At 41.1% G+C, this 21472-nt stretch overlaps 1 protein-coding gene across 2 annotated transcripts; it reads right to left on the reverse strand.

Annotated features, from left to right (window-relative positions):
- Positions 1-1716: 1716 nt before the first annotated feature.
- On the reverse strand, positions 1717-21209 carry LOC307266531 (integrin beta-3-like). 2 transcript variants are annotated; one of them, XM_080048570.1, is made up of 15 exons: positions 21014-21209; positions 20468-20553; positions 19245-19449; positions 17830-18082; positions 15977-16139; positions 15400-15561; positions 15152-15247; positions 14301-14390; positions 13509-13643; positions 12026-12470; positions 9057-9279; positions 7798-7898; positions 6972-7091; positions 3254-3420; positions 1717-2538 (listed from the first exon to the last, which is right to left on the reverse strand). In XM_080048570.1, exons 1-15 carry the CDS (start codon positions 21078-21080, stop codon positions 2470-2472), a joined length of 2382 nt encoding a protein of 793 aa, XP_079904696.1. In that variant the 5' UTR covers positions 21081-21209; the 3' UTR covers positions 1717-2469. The 2 variants fall into 2 exon arrangements, with proteins under 2 accessions (XP_079904696.1, XP_079904697.1); XM_080048571.1 differs by lacking the exon at positions 15152-15247.
- Between the last annotated feature and the right edge of the window lie 263 nt (positions 21210-21472).

The following is a 21472-nucleotide window of genomic DNA, read 5'->3' on the forward strand; positions in this document are numbered from 1 at the left end:
ATAAGAGGAAGCAGACAGTCCTTGATTAAATTTTTTTTTAGCAATAAGTTTCATGCTTACGCACACAAGACAACACCAAAATGTAAAACATTTAAAGGTGCAGTGTGTAATATGACATCATCAAGAAAGTTCTACAAAGTTCTAGAATGCAACGCTCCCTGGGTAACCCCAACCCTTTTGAATAATAACAGAAGCTACAGTGGCCTTCAAGGACAAGAACAATTCTAAATTTTAAACAATGCACCTGATGACATTCCAACTATGACACTTTCAAGATGGCGGCACTAGGCCTTGGTCCAAAATATGCAGAAATATGGACATATATGAGACCCTTTCTAAGGGGAAAACTAATAAATAAAAATAAAAAATTCAGCTATTATGCACTAAATTAAACGTACTTATGGATATTATAATTATTTTCTACAAAATCTGCTAGGAAATAAAACCAAAATTCTACACACTGCAGGTTTAACATTAAAGTTAAAAAGCTACTTTTATGCAACTAAATTAATAGTCTAATTGGCTAAAGTCTTGGTCATGTCCTTCACATGTCACTACTGGAAATCTGTTATTTTTGCAGAAACGTCAATGTGTCTGCCAATGTTCTGCTTGTTGCCCATTCCTGTTTATATTTACCCTCTCTAGGTATAACAATCCATCTGAGATAGTTTATGTCTTGTACAGGTATATCATTTTCAGAAGAGCCATAGGGTCCAGGCAGTGAGTGAGCTACACTTTCCGACCAGGAGAGGGAAGCAGAGCACTACAGGCAGCAAGCTCTGAGCACTTGGGTGAGAGTGATAGGCAAGCATCATAATAGTTAATTCATTTATCTGAATATAATGATTTTAAAGACATTTTCAACATCTATGTGTGTAGAATTTTGGGTTTTATTTCCTAGCAGATTTTGTAGAAAGTAATTATAATATCCATAAGTACATTTAATTTAGTGCATAATAGCTGAAAAAAAAGTTTTGAATAATTTTTTTTTCCTTAGAAAGGGTCTCATATATGTCCATATTTCTGCATATTTTGGACCAAGGCCTAGTGCCGCCATCTTGAAAGTGTCATAGTTGGAATGTCATCAGGTGCATTGTTTAAAATTTAGAATTGTTCTTGTCCTTGAAGGCCACTATAGCTTCTGTTATTATTCAAAAGGGTTGGGGTTACCCAGGGAGTGTTGCATTCTAGAACTTCTTAGAACTTTCTTGATGATGTCATATTACACACTGCACCTTTAAGTAAATTCCAGTTATGTAATTAGATTTTCTTTCATTTATTTGAAAATCATTGTTGCCATTAACCCCCCCAAATTTCTGCTCAAGCATACATTATTTTAGCCCTTCATGTTTACCGATGTGCATTCAAAATGCAGTAAAAAATTTACATGGAATATGGGCATATTGTACTGTGAACCCAATGCATATTGCCAGAAACCTAACCACTGTTTTAGGATGCCCAGCCTTAAATGATCAAGACATTTTTTAACAGTTAAAATAAAAAAAACTGTGGGAGTAAGTCAGTCTGATACTTTTCAAAGCATCGGCCATTTTAAATATTATATACATTTCCTTATTATATATATTTTAAAGAATAATACTCCCTAAAGTATCCTTAATATGCATCAAATGTCTTGAGATCTAATATATTTAATTATCCATTATAGAATAAAGCTCCAGATTGAGTCCACACAAGAAACAGCAGCGGCAGTTTTCAGTAAATGAAAAGTTTACTTTAAACCACATATCATATCTCCAGCACGTCACACGACCCCATTTAAAAACTGTTTATCTTGCCACAGTGCCACAAACTGGAAATCCTGTCAATGTCATCAGGAAATGAAATTTCTTTTCGCCATTATACTATCTGCTCTTTTGTTCTTCCTATGACTTCAAGAATTAGTTCCCCCACATCACTTTTTTTCCCGATATAATTTCCCACTAAGCCTCAGTGTTATCAAGGTGGTCATGTGGATAGTTCTCGTTCTATCTGCATCTGAAACGGATATTCTGAGTCATCTACAAACTTATTTAAAAATGTTATTCCACCAAAGGTATATTTAAAAAAAGAATGTGTTGGTTAGCCAGAATATTGGAGACTGATTGAAAATACAGTTGAATTTTGGGGGCTCCTTAGATACCTAAATATCAGGGCAAATTAAATAAAACTATACACATGACTGGATACTGTGTACTGAGTAGGGGTGAGCACAACACAACAGATCTTTGTCCTCAAACAACATCAAAACAATATCTTATTTATCAGTGTAGTATAAGTGGGAATCTATGACAAATCCCTGATAAAAAAGTGTCCTCAGAATATTTTTTTTTTACATATTTACAAACACAAATAATTATGAGTTATTGTCTTGTGACAGTAGAGGCCTGCACATGATTCGGTGCCTTCCCACAAATGACTGTATGAGTCCAATATTTCCCACTTTTATATCTTTATCCGTGTTCAGTAGCATCAGTCTTTCCCTCTGTATGTGATGTTTGTGAAGGTAGATGTGGCTCCTTTGTAGAGAGGATTGTGTCCCTGTCGGTCAAACACACAAAAGACATTTGATGAGTTGCATAGACATAAAATAATTTAAAACTTTAAAGTTCCCTCAGAATCTCATAATAGAGAGTTAAAACTCCATTGCATTGCCTATGCATGACACCCATTCTTTTCTGGGGAGTAATATTGTATTTTAGACGAGTCTTAACTTGAATGTGTTGCTTATGTTTACACTTCCGTTAGTCAGCGAGCATCTTTGAAACTACCATGATTTGTTGCAGTTTCAGGCCCATGGGATTTGTGTGTGTGTGTGTGTGTGTGTGTGTGTGTGTGTGTGTGTTAGTGAGGCAACAAAGACGCCTATTACCAGTAAAAGGCCAATTAGCAATAGCTTATTTAAACCCAGCCCTTCCGTTGGCTGCCTTTTGTTCTGCTAGGAGTAACAGCATGCCACAGAAATAATAAAAAACATCTTCAGAAAAAAAACAAGAAGGAGCGACGTTGTGTGTGGCCTTTTGTGAGCGAGCGTAACAGAGGTAGGCCTACTACGGATCATTGCTGTATGTGTGTGCCAAAGGGGATGTAGTGGCACCATTGCCTGAGTGTATCTTTTTTAATTAATTAAATCTAAATGAACATTGACCACAATTTCTATCTTACTAATGAAAAATAGCACATGAACAGTATTTTTCAAACACAGCACATTTGAGCATCTACACGTGCATGCCACCCTCATGCTACATTCACTGACCGTGTCCCACTTGGCATGTGCTCGCTCTTCCTCAAACTTGGCAAACTCCCGTCTGTCGTGGATGGTGATCAGCAGTTTCCAGATAAGCAGAGCCGCCAAGCCCAGGAACAAAATGGCCCCCGCCACAGACAGAAGCACCACCAAAATATCTGCACCCTTGGGGCAGTCTGGATGGGAAAGGAGGAAGAGATACAGCAATGAGTCAAGTGGACACACAGGAGGAGATAAGCATGGGAGCGAAGCCATGAGGAAGCCTGATTTCATAACCCTGTTTCCTCTCTGTCTTTTCCTTCACTCATGTGGATTTGATGTGGCATGACTTTTCAGATCCAGAAGTGTGTTTCTGAATGGCTGAGGATAGTTATATTGGCACCTGTCATGCTGATAGTTAGTTAAACAGCATTAAAACTCAGTGGCGTGGTTCCTTTTAATGAATGGTGCTTTCTAAAACGTTTTCAGATCTCTGGAGTGACAAGAGAACAAGGGGCAGCATAGGAGTGGTAGTGGTAGTAGGAGGAAGGCATTTGGACGTTTGAATACCAAAGAGCAGAGAAGAGGATGTGGAAAATATTAACCTCACACAGCCAGGCCACAAATCTCTCTTCCCTCAATGTGGTCTGGTAAAAAGAACTCAACAGGAATTTGATTTGGACAGTTTCAGGAAGGTTGTATAATCGAAACACTGACAGAACTCGCTTTCAAAGAGTCATTTACTACAAGACGCCTTCCTATACCCCAGACAGGAATAACACATTACTTGTTGTGCTTTAACCATCATTAGCTGTAACGGAAAAACTTTCTCTTCACTTAACCACCACAAATATGTTTCTGAATCAACCCAAGGGGCGTAATAGGTTAGGCATTGCTGAATCTTTATTCAATTCTGTGTCTGGTTTAAATTGTTGCTTTAAAGGTTCAGGAGTTTCCAGGGGAAACATCATGTCACAGTATCATGTCAACACTCTCATTATTCCTTGATTTGTTTGGCCCCTGGTTTCCACGCTTAATTCAGTGGTATCCGTCAGTCTCAACGGCAAAAAACTTAGATGGAGACATTAAACTGGCTAGGCGGGACTTTGAGAATGAATGTCAGCCTTACAAATGGCCCATTAAAGGCCCTCAAAAGGCATTTTCTCAGTCAGCTTCTTTGTATGAGTGATAGTTCTAACAATTTGGAATCAAAAATGAGCTGTCAATCAAATCTTATCAAACAGATTAGAGTATTAACAAAAAAACAAGAGCTTTTCAAACTAATAAACTTCTAAACTGCAATAACTGATATTTTGCTTGTTTAGTTTTTTGCGGCCAACACCTTAAAGTTGATACAGTGTCTCAAACTTTTTACAGTAAAAAGGGGCGAAACAGAACGACAACAGTAAAGTCGTAGGTCAAAAAATCAAAACAACTATGCACTGTGTAAATGAGCGGGTGATAACACTGTTCAGTGTGTTTGTAACTGTGAGTGACTTCTTTGTCATACCTGTAACTGGTCATCTGATCTGTTGTTAAAACAGTCATATTCATTTTAGTTGTAGGAGTCGATTCAGTTTCGTCATTGTTGAAAAAAAAAGTCCTGCTGTATTTGTATTTATGCCTGTATATTTAACCATTTGTCTGTGTGTGTGTGTGTGTGTGTGTGTGTGTGTGTGTGTGTGTGTGTGTGTGTGTGTGACAGTATGTGGATAGCAGTTTTGGGTTATATAGTGGGGCAACCAGGATGAAACTTTTACAGCAGACATCAAAGCTTTACTCCTCTTCCTCTCTTTTCATTCCCACGTTCCCTCCATTTCCTGCTCTTCAGCCGACACTTTTGATCCCTAAAGCGGCTGCTACTGTTATGAGTTACCTAGAAATCATATCAGGTTGGTGCTACTGGTTTATTTCGGCAACATTATTTATGATTTCGTAAAATGCTTACCGGTAGTCAACTTTCCGAGATTCCGATCTCTTTCTCACAGCTTCATGTTTCCTTTTTATTTCGAATGCTCTCTATCCCTTTATTTTGCTTACTTTGTCTCCTCTTTCTCTCTCTCTCTCCACTCCCTTTTTCTGGTTTGTAGAGTCAGCAGCTTCCAAGAGGAGCTGGGCAGCTGTTTACGACCCTCTTTGACACAGCGGGGTGCACTGTGTTCAAGGCAAATTTCGGTGTACCTCTCTGCTACCCAGTTGTGCCTAAATTAAACACACACATTCATTAAAGGCAGACCCTGGGGCCGACTTTCTCTGCGGGCACTGGCGGCCCTTAAAGGCTGTTTTACCAGCCCACACTCTTTCTATTTGGCCACTTAACAAGCAGATGAAGGGCATGCAGCAGGGAAGTGACAGCTTGGGTGAAGACAGTTTGCTACAACTAATATTAATGTGAGATTGTGGATTTTATCTTTGGTTTCTGTTCAGTGCTTGCATTTACTGTCTTGTTATCCGTCATTCCCTGATCTCTTTAACATATAATCCTATATTTATAAGGGCCCATAAAGAAGCATTCATGGATTTTTTTGGCCACTTGGGTGCAACAGAACAACCTATTAAAACAACATTGACATATTATCATTATGGCTAACATGAAAGCAAACAATAGCCCGATTAAACATTCAGCAGAAGCAGGTAATTTTTAGCATTAATTTTGAGTCGTGTTTCTAGCCACCAAACAAATTTGAGTCCAATATTCACCCCCCTTTCTGGCTCTTGGTTTGGTTCTCACAAGCTCCTGAGGGCAAATGTCAAACTCTATGGCTTCTAAATGTTCCACTGTGTACACTAGATGGTTGCTAACTTCTCTTTGTTTCTGTCTGTTTGGTGTTGTTCATGTAGTGTACAGTGGGGTTTCACTGTAAAAAGTACAGCTTTTTTGCTGAAAGAAACCTGCCTGAAAACGAGTGAAGTAGGAGTAAAACTAAAATATTTAAGTAAGGACATTTGAAACAATCTGTAGCCCTGTAGAGAACTTCAGGGGTAAGGTGTTAATGGTCTGCGGGTTCGTGACTGAGAGCGACCCGTTTCACATAGTACACAGTTATTTTAGGGATGCACCGATCCACTATTTTTAATTCCGATCCGATTCCGATATATGGGTTTTGGATATCGGCCGATACCGATACTGTCCAATACGATATCATAATTATTATGATTTTTTTTGTCGGTGGTGATGTTATATGTAAGGCTTGGAAGGTTTAAGCAATTCTAATTTAAAGGAGCAAGAAATATACACAAATGAATATAGGTTTATCTTAAAGCCAGACTATGCAATCTTTTAATGAAAATATAAATTATAGAGTCACACAAAAATAATCCTTCTCAATGATCACTTCTGCCCCACTAGAATATGTGGTGGTGTGTTTGTCTGAACATGCTTCCTCTCTCTGGCTGTATTTTACATAGTAGAATTTGTCACAGTGCAGAAGCCTCTCCACTTCCTTGACTTGGGTTAGCTTTGGTTAGCTCACTGGCTAACAGACTGTACTGTATGTCTAATTAGAAAGTGGTGTCCTCCCTCCCTCCACCGAACGTCGGCGCATGCTCACACGGCTCGTTCGCTCTTTCATAGTAAAGTAAAAAATCGGAGCTGCAGATTTCGGCCATATCGGACCCGATACCGATACTGGATTGGATCGGCCCCATCCCTAAGTCATTTGACTGATAATTTAAATCTGAATTAAAATCTTGATTATTGCAGCTTTAGGTAATGTGTTTGGGTCAGGGTCAGGTATCCATTTCTTACCTGGCTCTTTGACGACAGACAAGATGGACTTGCCACTTGCCTCCTCATAGTACTGGAAACGCTGCACACAATCGTTCTCGTCTTTGTAAGTGCAGTTTACTGCATTCACATCATGGAACCCTGCATGAATAATAAGAAGAACATGGTTCATCAGATAAACCTCTCTGACTCATTTTTATCATCCAGCTTTGACATTGTGAGATTTGAAATAAGACATTGCACATTTCGATAAATGAAATATTAAATTCATAAGCAATGAAATGCAAGTCTTACTTGAACTGGTATTAACAGTTAGCGTACAATAGCAAACATTAGGTGGATAGTGCCACGTAAATGGAATGACCTTGTCAGTTTGCTGAATGTGTGACTTCTCTTCTTGAACCACTAGTACACTGTGTTTAAGCATGTACCACTGTCCAATAATCGTTTTGCAGAGAGTCTTGACCTATTAACAAATGAATGTGGGACTTCAGACTCGAATGCACTGGCTGTTTAAGAGAGTCATGACACTTACTACAAACTTGATATAATTCATAACTGTAGACAAAATAGCTTACTTACCTGTTTTAACATTTATAACTATATAATCGCCATATAAATAAGAACCATCAAAGAAGGAAAAAGGGTATTTGTTTACATCCACGGTAACACAAAAATGTCTCATTAATGGCTTATAACAGCGTCATAAAGTCTTAGACAATAATTTATTAACCCTCAATAATGTCATTAGTTACAACTTACAAAGCTTTTATAAATGCTGCGTAATTAAAAAGTGAGTGTGGAAGTGACATATAGTGTTGTTTTGGTCAGCGGGGTATGTTCTCACCTAATTCATCCACAATCTCAATCTCGTCCTTGCAGATTCGAGAGCAGGTGCCGTCTATAGACAGTTTGCCCCTTTCGAACTTCTTACATTCCACACACTCCCTTTAAAAAGACAAAACAGGTCAGTTCATTTCATAAAAGCTGTCTGGACTCTAAGGGTGTATTCACACATGCCGTGTTTAGTTCGGTTGAAACGAACTCAGATGCACTTCTGCCTTCGGTGCGCATCTTTCAGGCAGGTGTGAATACAGCAATCGCACTCGGGTGCGGACCAAACAAACGCTCCGAGACCCAGCTGAAGAGGTAGTCTCGATGCGTTTCCAAACGCACTCTGCTGCAGTTCGTTTGTGGTGTGAATTCGTTCGGACTCGATCCGACCCAAATGCAGGAGGCACTGTGCCTTTTCTTTCTTTTCTTTTTTAATAAATAGCCGTCAGCTTCACATTATGGGAAAGTGTTGTTGTCGCCATTGTTAGGAAGATTAGTTGTGGTTTGACCGGGAGCCCAGAACAATATAAATGCTGAATGTGTTCAGCGATCAGCGATCAGATGAAGGAGAGGGGCGTCTCTCGCACAGTGCCAACAGGTTCACGCTGCGCAAGAAGTGTGTGTTTTTATTTTGCTTCCAATGTACGGGACCGTCAATACTATCCCCGTGTCAGTTTGGAGCTGAACTGCGCCGACCCAGCTGATACACAGCTTAATCAGCTGAGTGTCAGCTTGAGCCTATTCTTCTCGTGACGCGCATCCAGCACCACAAATACAGTAAAAATGATGTATCACATCGTAGGCTACAAGCCACATAACGTGGCATTGACATAAGGCTACACATTATGACCATATGAAACAACAATAATTTGATGTTTTTCCTCTTTATTTATAGGTTAGATTTAGGCCCTTTTATTATTTTTAGCCCCATATTATATCAATGATATATATTTCGCAGTTTAAACTTCGTGCTTCCTGTTTCTCTCCACCCCAGAATGTCTGTCCAATGAATGAATGACCTCAGATCACGTGTGGTTTTGCTTCGTAATGCTGGTTCACTTGCAAAAGGGGCAATATGAAAGTGGACCACACCAAACAAAAAAAATCAAAACTCTATTTGGTCTGGACCAAAGCAAGTGCACTAGCGGACTTTCCCAGTGTGAATACACCCTAAATATTATCCACTCCTTTTGCAGCGCTTTGGGACTGAGAAAATCGGCTTAAAAAAGCGCTATAGTATAAGTCAAATCCACAAGTCAAGTCCAGACTCACTTCTTCATAGTGCAGGCATCAGGGCAGGTGGGGCACTTGTCACACGTGGCCCCGTAGGCACCGGGCTGGGTGCACTCACAGGCCCCGCACACACACTGGCCCCTACCACTGCACAGCAGACCGAGGTTGGACATGCAGGTGTCGGTACGTCGAGAGCAGTTACAGTTCTCCCCCTGCCAGTCCGCGTCACACAGGCAGAAGCCACATTTGCATTCGCCATGGCCTGAGAGAAAAGAGAGGATAGAGCAGGGTGAGAAAACAACACATTCAAAACTTAGCTTGACCAGTTTTTTTCACCCACAGTTCATCCTAAAATATTTGTTATCTAAATCAAGCATTGGGGCGTTTTGTTTAGCACACCATGAGCATGTTGTGACGAAACCACCCAAATGTCTGTTGTGTTGAAGACACTCTAACTTTGTCCAAGGGTATAGCTTCCATTTCCACAGACTGGAGGGTGGTATGTGGATTAACAAGAGGAAGCGGAGTAAACAATAATGGTGGGGGACGACAATGTGACCAAGTGAAATTCTTATGTGTGAAAACAAGGGTGTGGTGGGAGTTGGGAAAGAGGGAGGAAACATGTGACAGTGGTGAGTAGTAGACATGATTGTAATTTCATTTTTTATTTTTTAATGCTGATAAGCACAAGTGAATTCTGGGACATAGAGTTTCCCCTGAGGTAGCTTGGTTGTAGCTTGTAATCCTATTCCACACCATTTTACATCTGCATTGTCTTGTTTCAACTCTTATTTTAAGTTGTATGGTGTTCACACTGAGGGTCATTTTTAAAGACTATACCCATTCCATTTACTTCATACACACTGTACATATCCTCAAAGAATCAGCCTGACGCATTGCGGTACCCTTGGAAGTTCTGTGGGGTTTTGGATGATCAGCATGAGGTTGTAATGACTATTTGCTTCTTGTTAAGGGGTTATTAGTACATTCACCACAAGTTTGTATCATGCTCCTTTGAATTGGCGTGATGCGTTTTAACTTTACTTGAGAAATGAGTTGGTTCCTCTCTATCTCGAGGAATATATAACACCAATGCTTTGCCATTAAACCCTTACATATAGTTAATTACCGTGCTGTCCTCGCTACATGGTTACAAAGATAAAGTTTTCATCCAAGGAGTAACAGTGTATTTACAACCATTCCAAATGTTAAAAAAGGGATCATTTTTAAATGTGTCCCTGACTTTTGGAAAGCAGAAGTGGTAAGTTTTTATTTTTGCAACTGTGACAGACCCAAATCCCATTGTGTGACTGTGGTGTCTGGAGGGTTTCGTGTTTTGGGTTGCATGATTCAGCATGCGTGTGTGTACATTTGTGCACATTGGCTTTGTTCTTATCCCTCATAATGTGTGTGTGTGAGTGTGTGTGTGTGTGTTTGTGCATGTCAATAATAGAGTGACAACGCAGAAAACATTGCGGCTGCGGCCTATCGCGGAGAAACAATGCCCAGATAAACAATGAGACGGGAAGCTGTTTGGGATAAACCGTCATAACCACTTGACCACACCATCGCTGGCCTTCAATTAGACCGTTCTGTGGGGGAAGAACACAGACCATGGTCCTCGCTCTCAGTATGGGAATTTCTAGACAACAGCAGACCATGTTTTACACACTTTTACACGCACACACAAGCACACAGAACATTGCCAGTTCTCCCCCCTTTTGGCCCTTTTCTGACCAAACATGGGTTTATTTTTAGCCTCATTACACCACACCAGCCAATGAGTAAGCAGAAAGGTATTTTCATGTTAATCTATGGGCTTCAGGGAGTACAGCAAAACATTTCTGTGTGAGAGGAGTCGTCTAGGAAGGGGGGGGGGGGCGGGGGGTTGAGTGATATATGAGATATCTGAAGATATGCTGCAGGAGAGCACCTTGTACTGGGCATTATTAAGCTATTAACAATGCTCATTTGAATTTTGATCTCAATACCAGTTCAAGTGTTTTAACTGCAGATACCTAAATAAGAGGAAGTGTCTCAACTAAATCGAGAACTTGTGTTGTGCGGAATTGGAAAACCGAAAAACCTCCAATTATTCCGCATTAAGCATTACTCCAAGATGCCTTGTGGTCACAGAAGATTATAGCTTAAATTAGTTAATTTTTGTTGTGTTATTTCTAACATGGTTCAATACCAAGTAAAAGGAGATACCACCTAACATTCTATAGCTAATTTAAAAACATTTATATTGGAGTTTTAAAGCTACATTAAAGCTGGGGTATATGATTTCTGATTTAACTGCCAGTAAAGTTGTCTTTGCAGTTGTGGACTCTGCAGTAGTTGTTCAGTAGCATAGTACTGAAAGAAAATGGAATGCTATTAGAAAAATATGGAAAAGGCATGGTTATGTAAGGTCTAACACTGCCTCTACACAGCTTCACTTAACCATCTGTTTTTTTTACTTGATGATGAATCGTATTTTTAAAATACTAAAAGAAGAGGGGGACCATGAGGCTCTGACTTAAAGCTCCTAATAATTACACAAACTCAAAATCATGCCTACTGTTTTAAAATCTAAACCACAGGAAAGAAACCTCCAGCAAAGCGAGAGTTCCCTTTGACCACAGAAAATGCTAACGTCAAATTTGAAAAAGGTTCTAAATGTGCACGGCACGAACCCTGTCGAAGACTGTCGTACAAAAGCTCTGCCTGCCTGACACAAACATACAACCTGAGCTTACACTCATACACCGTGCTCACAGCATACCATATGTTTATTGTGAATGGAGCCCGTGTCCTGGGCAGAGGGGAGAGTCGTTATTGTTTTTAATTCTTCCCAGATGATGGTGGGTGGCTAGTCAGGGTGGTGAACAGGACTGTAAAAGTACATTCTCTGAAACGTCACCACACACACACACGCAATGTTTACGACAGTCAGCGGGCCTTTTGAAGACATATTGCGCAGCGTGTGTAGTGAAAATAATGTTAAGGGTATTTTAGATCTTTACCTGAGCACAGTTCCCCTTTGTAGCGCAGGCAGTTGAAGTCGTCACACTCACAGAGCTTTCCCCAGACTTTCCCGAAGTCACTGCTGTGGCACACACACTGGCCGCACACGCAGTCTCCACGGCCACTGCAGATGGCAGACTGATGTCCTCCGCTCCCCGAGGGTCCACTGCAGCGGTCCTGCTCGGTGGGGTTGTAGTCCCCCTCTGCACACTCGCAGTGCGGCCCCAAATGACCCGGATGGCACTGGCAGATGCCACACTCATAGGTGCCGTTGCCCAGGTTGCACTTGGGGCTATCGGGCTCGGCTTTGGCTTGGCACTTGCAGTCACATTCAAAGGTGACGGTTATGGAGAGGGAGTCTTTGAAGCCCACGGGTTTGATGATGAAGGTTTTCTTCTTCTGTTTGGGGCAACCGCGAGCTCTGGCCTCCACACTGAAAGAGACCTGGATGAGAGGAGGGAAATGAACATTGTAATGAAAGAGGTATCGTTTCAAACCTGCTCAAAACGCTTTGTTTTTAAATGGTTAAATGGTTATCCCTAATTTGTCAGGACAGACATGCTGATTCTGTGTGTGTGTGTGTGTGTGTGTGTGTGTGTGTGTGTGTGTGTGTGTGTGTGTGCTGTCATGTAGCTGGTACAGTGAACATACCTACAGAGACATGCTTTGTAAAACAGATCATGCTTTTGTGTCACAAACAGCACTTTAATGGCTGAGGTAATGTTCCCTTAATAGCCTCTCAAATTGTGAGCATCGCGTAATCACTGTCGGGGGCAAACGGCTCAAAACACATGACACAGGGAATGCCTCCATATATATTTAGTCAAAGTGATTGTTCATTCAGCATTGCGTTCAAATCTGGTAGATGTCCAAAAGTGGGCAGTTACCACATCTGGAGAGGTGGCCATATATGGCAAAAAATAAGAGGCGCTGAGGCAGGGAGAAAGAGAGAAATGTGTGGAGGCCAAAAAATGTCACCTGGAGTGAGGAGAGAGCAGGGAAAAGAGCCAAACAAGCTGTGATAAAGAAAAAATGCAAAACAGAGAGAACTCTTTTTAGGCAGACAATTTGCACTCAATGGAGTTGGCACAAGAAGTACTGAAAGACAAGAAAAAAATGTAAGGAATAGAGTTTAGAGACAGCTGTTTTACCCCACTGTCTGCTCTTTGACACAATGAGGAAACAGGGAAAATCCTACTTTAAAAACATGTAGACAGCAGCAAGGAGGGAAATGGAAAGAGACCAGAAAGGGTGAAAAATAGCATATGGAACCAACCAAGTTGTTATTTTTGCAATCTCCACATGATTATGTACACACAGATTCTTATGCATTGTAGCTCTTGTAAGGGCCAAAAAAAGATTAACAGGATAACAAAAAGTAGACATTTATTTCACACTGAACTGTGTTTTTCATATGCGTTTATCTACACTTCTTTTTGGTCATAGGCCAAGAGAAGAAGTTGAGGGGGGGCATGGACTGACCGTGTCTCCTATCTTGAGCCCGGAGCAGGACTTGAGACCCGGGATGAGCTCTCCATTCAGACAGGTGGCGTTGAACGACAGGGACAATTCCTCCGGGACGCCTTGAAGCTCCAGCTCTACCTTAGAGCGGATTTTCTAGCAACACCAATGACATAAAAAACAGAAGGGAGACAGACAGACACACACACACACACACACACACACACACACACACACACACACACACACACACACACACAGGGTTATGAGTATTTAGATTAGATATAGATGTGAGCATCATGAGCACAAACATTATTTTCTTCTTTTAATCTGTGTGCGTGGCAATTCATTTTCCCCACCAATTATATGTTAGCCCATATATTAAATCTGTACACAATGAGACACATGCACATGCACCTGTGAACACATCACAACGTCACAGCCAGGAATTAAGCAAAAATGAATTGCCTGTGTAATATACCCAAATAAACACAAGGCCAGGAGTCTCCCACATTTGGTCAGCTTCGCAGTTTGGCCACTGTGGAATTTGAACGTTGGCTCTACTGTTCATATGACTCAGACAGACACTGTGGGTGTGTGTCAGCAAACAAATGTCATCACCTGAAAAAACTGTCTAGTCTAAGGTTATGCGTGTGTGTGTATGTTTTTGTGTGTGTATGTATGTGTGTGTGTGTGTGTGTGTGTGTGTGTGTGTGTGTGTGTGTGTGTGTGTGTGTGTGTGTGTGTGTGTGTGTGTGTGTGTGTGTGTGTGTGTGTGTGTGTGTGTGTGTGAGTGTTGGGTGTAACCCTTACAGCATAAGCCTTCTGTATGAGCTGAACGACATTGCCCGAGTCGTTGGACAGTGTTCCTACTGTGGTGCCAGGAATCAGCTCACTGTAGTTCTAAAACACAGAAAGAAAAACATACTTGAAGAGTCCCTATTTATAAGCATATTAATAATCACTTATGTATCATTAGTAACAAATATTCATAAAATTATGCACCCCTCCATACCTACCAGATATGGTTAAACATTGTTAAATTAAATGTAACATAAAACCTCTAATAAACAGTAAATATCCAAATAAATTACTAATTATTTGCCGACAATAGGTTTTTCCATTTTTTGGTGTTGAAATCATTGTAATTATTACATTTGGAATATAAAAAAGGTTGCATAAAGATGTCAAAAGAATGTCAATAACAAGAAAACAAGTACAAAATGGGAAGCTGGGTGTAGGCACTATGGTTATTTTTTTAGGATATGACATTTTTGTGAGATATGTACCAACCCTTTACTGCCGTGTGGTCCACAAAATTTTTTGTGAAAATGCACTAAAAAAGCAGAGGCATGTCCAACTCTAAAGATTCAATATTTCAGTAATCATCGTTTATTCCTGTGACTGGTTTCTTTAAGAGTGTATTTGGGGAAAACTAAGTGTCAGTCTTGGTGTGTCGGTGCAGTCATTAACAGTGATTCATTTGAGTTTCCAGTCTTCAGGTTTGGAGGGACTTCAGACAAAATGTCACAGTGTGTTGGAGATGAGATGATTTGAGATGACCGGATTTTGCTGTTTTTCCCAGTTCAAGTTTGAAAGCTTTTGTTTAATTTCAAATTATTTTGGAGTGAATAAAATGCTGTGTGTGCTCAATGAGAACTGACCTGGTACAGAGAGACCACTGGTTGGGTTACAGCAAAGATGAGGTTGATGTTGTTCTCTGACATCTTTTCTGTGATCAGAGCTAAAGATGGGTAATCCTGTAAGGGTCAAACGGGTGGTTACACAAAACACTAAAATGGTCCTTTTCACACTTTAAACAAAGTCTTACCTACTCTCCGTTCCTCTCTCGTATTGTCTCTGTCTACTGTCTTTTGCCCCTAACACCTAATTACAGTATGCACTCACTAACCATGGTGGTGGACATGCTGTATATCTTTTCAGAGCTGAGGTGACACTCCCCGTCGTTTGGTTGCACGATTCCAGCGAGACGACCGTCAAGAGCCACGTGGGTCTTGGCGTCCGAAGTGAAGATGAGAAGATGGGATGCATCAGGGCGCCAACCGATCTCCTCCTAGTCCCCATCAAACAAAAACAAAGAGTCAGCGATTCTGGATCACTTTTTGTCAAAATCAGTGTATAAATTCTCACGATCCAATATACCTCTTGACACTGTGTGTGCGCTGATACAAAAATACTGTGTTTAAACACTGTAGCAATGTATGCTATGTACAAACATATATCCTTGTGATTGTGTTTATTGTGTATGCTCGTCGTCACTGTAAATGAGAGAAACCTCAGTGTCTTTCGAGAAAATAAAGGTTATTGATTGATTGATGTAAACAAATCAAAACGTATTACCAAGATCCTTCCTACCTTCTTCTTCTTTTGGACATCCATGTTTGACAGAGGGGAAGAAGACAAAAGACTAAAACAAGTATATGTGTGAGACAGCGAGTGTGTGTGCACAATGCAGTCCATCACTCCACCTTGCACACGGCAGCCTGGATGATGGCATCGAAGCCTCCCTCCGGTGCGTCTCGGTTCCTGGACACTATCTGCCTCGTCACCTCCTCCGTGAAGCGGCTCACCTCATCCGTCAGCGACAGAACGTGTTTGTAGCCGAACTGGGGCAGGCAGGTGTTGTTAACGCTGTCAAACCAAACAAAGATACGCTGATTGGGGTTCAGCAGAGCTCCTGTTTATATACCATTGCTAAGAGAATGCATGTCAAAATATTGATACTAACATTATTACTAACTTTATCAAAGGGACGTTTTGTTATGAATGGCTGTTTAATAAAAAAAACATTTAGTAAATTAGCTTTTCATGTTTGAACATGTTTAGAAATGTTAAGATGTCTAATTTAAGTTTCCAATTATATATGAATTTTTAAGTTGAAATCTTGACATGTTTCATTGGGTCGTTATTGGGTTGAGTGTTTAGCCATTCTATTGGCTCTGTGAGGCTGTACCGAGTTCAATATTCAGCTTGCTAGCATGATGCTTGTAATGACAAAGCTAACTACATGCTGATGTTTAACGGATATAATGTCTACCACATTCACCGTCTTATTTTAGCATTTGCTAATTAGCACAAAATTTCAAGTTAAAGTCTGGGCCAAAGGGGTGGATCAGCCATTGAGATGTTGCTGTTCTGAAAAGCGGTTGGTTTCCCAAAGATTAAGGTTTGGTCAAAAAGCCTCACTACCGAACTGCTAGTGGACCAGTGCAATACTAGACTGAACATTCTCCGCTTGTCTTATCTTTTTATCCAAACATTCCTTGAGGCTGGATCTTGACAGACCGTGTGTAAGCGGGAAAGCAAAAATGACCCCAAGAGACCTTGCACCGACAAATCAACCTCCGTGGAGCCTTTGGGTGGGGCTACGGAGGTTTTCTATCCGGACACTCTCTGGGTAGATTACCTGTGGCTGAGATTCAGAGCAGCTGACCAAGCACTAGGGGAGCCAGTGTAAGCCATTAACAAGTGCTTTGACACTGAGCCTGCATGCATTTTCACTGTGCTACGCTGTGTTTAAAGGCGTCCTCACTAAAATGACATCAACTGCATAATGAGGCTACAGTGCTTACCACGTGCAGTCTCAAACAACCGCTGAGGTCAACACCGGTGGGTATGTATCAGGAATGTAAATCATTGTTAAATTTGATAACGAGGCCACTAAAATTCCATTTCCATTACAAAAAGGTCTGGATTCAGTTTAGGTACATATGCGCGGACAAGGAATCAGGTTAAAGGTGCATTGTAAAAAATAAAAAAATAAAAACACTTGTATTTTGGTGAAAGTTCTACTGTAGATTGCAACACTCCGTGCAAAGCCCCTCGTCACTAAAGATGGAATCATCCAGCACTGCCTCAAGTCTTTCCACAATAGCAAGTGATAAGGTGATGTATTTACAGTAGTTGTATATTCTATAGTAATAATTCTTCGTCTTCCAACACAGACACCCACTATATCTAAAATCCAGGCACGCTCCTAGATATATGTGCATTCAAAATAAATTTAAAAAATTGTATTTTCGGGGTGCTGCGGGGTGGCGTAGTGGATAGAGCGCGTACCATATTGGCTCCGGCCTTCGTTGCAGTGGTCGCGGGTTCAATTCTGACCCATGTACCTTTACTGCAGGTCATCCCCCCTCTCTCTCTGTCTCCCCATTTCAACTCTGTACTATCAAATAAAGCTTGAAAATGCCAAAAAATTATCTTAAAAAAATAAAAAATTGTATTTTCAAGCAATTACACACTATTTAAAAAACATACTATTATGAATATTATATTCCATTTCTACCAAGTCTATTCTGAAACAACACTTCTCTTCTACCTGTAGCAGGGGTTCTTCACAGCCTCTTCGGGGGAAATGTACATGTAAGGCGAGAGGGGCTTGTCCACGAAAGCCCCAAAGCCCATGCGAAGGTTGCTGGTGGTGCGGTTCATGGCTTCGGCCAGGCCTTTGCCCAGCGTCCTCAGGCGGAACAGGTCATCGTTCATGGAGTAGGAGAGATCCATGAGGTAGTAGAGATCCACCGGGTAGTCATCCACCTGACGCACCTTCACCGTGAAGCGCTTCGCATCATCTGGGAATAGTGATACATAAATGACCTTTTTCTTAAAGAGGACCTATTATACTACTTTTCTGGTCTTAATTTCTTGTTTTACACTGCTATAGAGCAACCTGACACGAATCACATCACAAAAAACTATGTAGATTTTCGGGAAGCTCTTTCTCTTATTTTGGCGATCCAGCACGTCCTGTCAACACTTGAGTGTGTGTGCTTCGGCAATTTCCGCTCCCTCCGCCTGTGCATCGGCCATCTCCGCTACCCTCCCCCACCCTCCTGCAAACCCCACTCCGTTGTGATTGGTTACCTTCCTTCCGGAACACTTTCAGTGGCGGGAAGCGCGAGCATGGACCTATAAGGGCGCGAGGCAGACGCGAGGCAGACGCGAACAGGGAAGTGACAGCATTACCATACATGGAAACATCCGCGTGGTGACTTCACAAAGTTACATGCAACGTCACAAAGTTACAAAGGGTAGACCGCTTTGAAGACGTGACTTCTCGACTGGCTAGAATAGTGTTTAGTGCTCTGCACAGACACCCCAGACGGTCAGCAGGGAATACGTCGAAATGCATGTAAGTCATTATTTGATAATTTAGTATGGTTAAGCATGACTATGAATCATCATAACAACGTTTATAGGTCATAAAAGTCAAAAAGCATCATAGGTCCTCTTTAATAGTTTTACTTGATATAACTGGTGTAACCTCATATTGAACTATTGTATGTAGCTTCCCTCTTAAGAGCTATAGTGCGTAATTTTTTCATACAAATGAATGTTGGTCACATTCAAGCCATTACCAAATAGGTTGATACAAAGTTGATAAAGCCTATCAGCTCCACAAAAACTCTCTATATATTTCTCTATATTTCCCCCCCCCCCTTTCGCAGGAGCTCAAGAAGCATCCCACAAAATGTTTCAGTTGTTGATTCTTCTGCTTAGAAAAACCTGGACGTACAGCAGAAGGTGTTCGATCCGATCCATGTGTGACCACCGAAGGCTTACCTCATAGATTCGCCGACAGCGTTGTTGTTATAACTCAGAATTCCTCATAGGGGCCAAAGAAGTTACGCACTATAGCTTTAATTGGAACAAAATCTCTTTTACTTCGAGTACGTCTGATAACCAAATTCCATCACTGATGTAGAAACCATCAACTCAGATGGTAAACCCCACCTGGCCTGAGGGTGATGTGTAGTCTCTGGGGCTTGATCTGGGTGACGTCTTGCGTGGCCCCCGCTGCCTTCTTGCTGAGGGGCCGGTCCTCTATCACCTGCAGTCTGCTGCTGGGAGACTCCAGAGCCGACTGAGCACAGCCCGCTGCCACCAGCTTAGTCTTTAGGTCGCACCTTGAAGAACTGGCAACCCCCTGGCCGAAGTCCTGACAGAACATAGGATGGCATAGTAGTTTACAATAATTGATTTGGAATCACTCTAAAGGGGGAGTCAGCGATTTTCTGAGAACGCTTATTGTCGAAATAACTTTTTGTGAATATCAGTGAATATCTCCTCACGAGAATCATCCGCTACCTGTTCATGTGTGCGATAAAAAAATTAATCTGGACTGGTGGTAATACACGGCCTACGCTCTGTAAACGGGAATGTACACAAAGGGTATGTAAAAGGTATGCCAGTTACATACATTTACAGAGCATAGGCTGTGTATTAACACTGGATTTTTTTTGGGAGGTATAGCGGATCGTGAGGAGATATTCACTGATTTTGATAAAAAGTGATTTTGAAAGAAGCATTAAACAGAATCACTGACTACACCTTACATTTGTTCAAATATTTTCAAACTGTTGTTTCTTTAATTCACATCTGAAAGCTGAGAGTGAAGGGGGCATATTGGATTCATTTAAAGGCTAAATTGTAACGGGGATGATAAAGTCCAGAATGGTGCAGGAAAAGTATGCTCCCTATTACAAAAAAAAAAATCCCAGAAGGAATTCTCTTAAAAAAACTTCCCACACTATCTGAACACAGTCTGTTAGTTCAACCAGTGCTTCAGGAAAATAAAGAACATGGACTGCTCAGGCTTAAGTGATCCCAGGAAGATTTAGGACTTGGGTGAAAGGTTAAATGCTGAGTTTTACAATATGAAGTCATTGCACTCATTAGTGTGAACAAGAAACTCTGTCTACATCCTCATGCTGTAACACACGTTTAGTCACTGTGGAACATACCAGGAATCAAAGCCAAACATATTTGATTGCATAGTACAAGGAGTAAAGTATTTGACTTTAGGAGGGCACTATTACAACTGAAACTATTTTGATGTTCAGCCAGATTACTTGGCCCGAGCATCAGATCCGTACCACCCTGCACCAGCCCGTCTGGTAGAAAGCTCATTGCTTAAATAAAGTCAAGTGGATTAAAAAAAAGAAAAGGGCACCTACCTCCTGGAAGCACCAAGCACAGCTGGGGTGCACCGCCAGACATTGCTTGCATGTGCTGGCCCCTCTGGTGGTGCAGACATTTGAACCTGTAACCAAAAGGAAAGGAGAATTGTTGCTGTTGTTTCTCCCGCAAGAAAACCGATTCTTTATTGATTGTGTTCCAACATTATAATAATGATTATCTGTTATATTTGGTTTTGATTTCGTTCGGTAAATCTACGGAGACCCAAGTTTTAATTTTAAAATATAATAATTAGAGCTGAATTTCATGACATTAGGAACATTGAAACCCATCAGGTCAGTGTTCAGTGGTTGGATAGGCCTACTGGAATTAAAACCTTTTTTTGTTCTATACACATTCCCATAACTTTTTAAATTAGTCCTCAAATTCCAGATAAGGATAACTGACATATACTGTCATGTTGCAAGGACAAGCATATTTAAATGTTTTACAGTCCCAGAGTTAAACCTTGTCTCCTGTGTCTCCCCCTGCATCATTAGCTACATGGGGAAAAAACACGACAACACAGCACAGTCATAATTTACCGCAAACTCCTGTTATTCCAGTTAAGATTAGAATCCATAATATCCTTTGCGCCGGGAGATCACCCATCCTGGAGCGGGCTCTCTGTGTGAGGACGGAGCCTGCCAAAGAGCTCTGATTGCTAGTGCGAGCAGAAAAAAAAAACTTTTTTTCATCTGCAATCGACACAACTCCAAATAGAGGCAAATGTCTTAAAGCTCTAAACCAACCCACTCTGCATTCACGGCAGCTCTCATTATCATACTATTACATTCAGTGGGCGGGAAGGAGAACAGCGCATCCGAAGACGAGAGTTCAGTCTGTTATTATGGTGGAGGGCAGGTCTGAGCATCACGTCGAGTCGACCCAGTTGGTTAGTCGTTTTTCACTCTATGTAAACGTTTGCTCTTTTTAAATAAAATATATCACAGGATATAACAAAACACTGCAAAAAAATATTGTAAATTGTGCTGCATTGAAAC

Source organism: Ammodytes marinus (assembly GCF_949987685.1).
Source record: "Ammodytes marinus genome assembly, chromosome: 20".
Lineage (NCBI taxonomy): Eukaryota > Metazoa > Chordata > Actinopteri > Uranoscopiformes > Ammodytidae > Ammodytes > Ammodytes marinus.

Excerpts from the sequence above, each read along its gene's own strand:
- LOC307266531 (XM_080048570.1), bottom strand. The coding sequence starts at position 21,080 with ATGGGTGATCTCCCGGCGCAAAGGATATTATGGATTCTAATCTTAACT. Across the intron at positions 16,140-17,829 it reads GTGAAGAACCCCTGCTACAG|CGTTAACAACACCTGCCTGC; the intron begins GTAGAAGAGAAG and ends TTGGTTTGACAG. Across the intron at positions 7,092-7,797 it reads TGAGATTGTGGATGAATTAG|GGTTCCATGATGTGAATGCA; the intron begins GTGAGAACATAC and ends TTATTCATGCAG.